The sequence below is a fragment of the Dioscorea cayenensis genome, chromosome 12, assembly GCF_009730915.1.
Source record: "Dioscorea cayenensis subsp. rotundata cultivar TDr96_F1 chromosome 12, TDr96_F1_v2_PseudoChromosome.rev07_lg8_w22 25.fasta, whole genome shotgun sequence".
NCBI classification, from domain to species: domain Eukaryota; kingdom Viridiplantae; phylum Streptophyta; class Magnoliopsida; order Dioscoreales; family Dioscoreaceae; genus Dioscorea; species Dioscorea cayenensis.
The window spans coordinates 15,878,219-15,880,040 of record NC_052482.1 but is presented as its reverse complement, the minus strand read 5'-3'; the positions used below and the strand labels follow the sequence as shown (position 1 = coordinate 15,880,040).

Sequence of the window (1,822 nt, the reverse complement as noted above, 5' to 3'; positions counted from 1 at the left end):
GAATGAAAAACTAGAATGATATAGGAGCTTTATAAAAAAAAAAAAAGTAGATTTTTATATATAATAAGTGTTTTTATATATAAAAAATTTAAACTCGAAATCATTTAGATAGACAATCTACCACTTGGACCAACTCCATAAATAAAAATAATAATTTTGTATCTATATTCACAACAGTACATTTTAATAATTCACCAAATACATTATTATCTAATTACAAACTAATTCTAAATCAAGAACAAATACAACCCTTAAAACAAAATGAATTTCATAAATAAATAAATAAATAAAGCTGCAAGGCCTAGCATGATCTCATTTTCTTGGTGCTATAGTATGCACAGTCACCATATTATTACTTTTTTTATTTATTTATTTTTTTATAGAAACCTACCCAAACTTTCTATAAATACCTCATCTCCCTCCAAACTGCCATTCCATATCTCAACACTAATCCTCTAAAGTGTTCTTAGAGATGATGATGCCCATCAAACTACATATACTTCTCCTATGCCTTCTCATTTTCACCATCCTCTCCATGCATGGAACTCAGGTCTCTATATTTATTATCTCCTTCTCTTCCTTTCTCTCTTCTTAATTTACCATTATTACACCAAAATGTTCTATTGTATATTAAACTTTAATTTCAGGCAGGACATTCCCTAGAACCAACTCCAGCACCAACTGCTCAACCAGTCAGCCATCACATGGTGAGTTTTCAGGGTCCAAAATAATATTTTCTTCAGAGTTATTTTATTATACTTCCTATAAGCTTATAATTTTCACCATTAAATATTTTATGAAAAATTCTTGGTTTCTTTCTTCTATACAGTATGGGGTGACGCAAGGAAGCCTTCAGCCAGAAGGTAAAAAGGATGCCAGAATTAATATTGTTACAAATGATATTATATTTATATCTGTTACTGTAACTCTAAAAAATTACAGAGTTTGAATTAAATATTATGATAAAATCATTTATTTATTTAATTATTTGTTTGCCTTTTTGGTTAGAATGTTCGGGGAGATGCACAGAGAGATGCTCGGCGACGCAGTATAAGAAGCCATGCATGTTCTTTTGCCAGAAATGTTGTGCAAAGTGCCTGTGTGTGCCACCAGGAACTTATGGGAACAAGCAGTCTTGCCCTTGCTATAACAACTGGAAGACTAAGAGAGGTGGACCAAAATGCCCTTGAATATATATATGTTATCACCTTTCTTGTGAATGCTATTTTTTCTTTTCTTCTTTCATGTTCTTGTATGGTTTCTTTCGGTCTTGTTAAATATTTTGAGTTCAAATGTAATGGTTAGTTGTGTGTACCATTCAATATTTTGTTTGTGAGAATATTTGAGAGAGATTGACAAGAATTCAAATAGAATTTATTTTCTTTTTCTTAAAAAAGCAAAATAAATGTTGCACAATAAAAGAATTCCGTCTTTTTTATTATTTAACACATGTTTTTACCTGCAAATGTTAGAAAATGAAGACATGGCAGAAGTGTTTTTTTGAGAAAAAAAGTTTCCTTTTTCTGGTTTTTTTTTATAATTTATAAATACCACAAGCACAAAGGTGTGTGCAGCTAGAAATTGATTGTCGCACTCTCGTTCATTGGTACAAAAATTAAGCTGCAAACTGGCCTTCATACTAAAAAATTAATCTTTTATGGCATCTTATGCATGAAAATCCTCAATATATTCATTGGGCTAATCCAATATTAGCTTTCAAATGTTAATTTTGTAAAAAATAAAATGACATTAACGTAATGGAGAATTGCATGACACTTCTAATGGAAAGAGAATAGTTGGGGGGAAATGGAACAGCAGGGTG

General features: G+C 30.6%; 1 protein-coding gene across 1 annotated transcript; it reads left to right on the top strand.

The window, feature by feature from the left end:
• Positions 1 to 432: 432 nt before the first annotated feature.
• On the top strand, positions 433 to 1,377 carry LOC120273987 (protein GAST1-like). Its single transcript, XM_039280736.1, has 4 exons — positions 433 to 550; positions 648 to 707; positions 830 to 863; positions 1,009 to 1,377. Exons 1-4 carry the CDS (start codon positions 473 to 475, stop codon positions 1,188 to 1,190), a joined length of 354 nt encoding a protein of 117 aa, XP_039136670.1. The 5' UTR covers positions 433 to 472; the 3' UTR covers positions 1,191 to 1,377.
• The last annotated feature ends 445 nt before the right edge of the window (positions 1,378 to 1,822 follow it).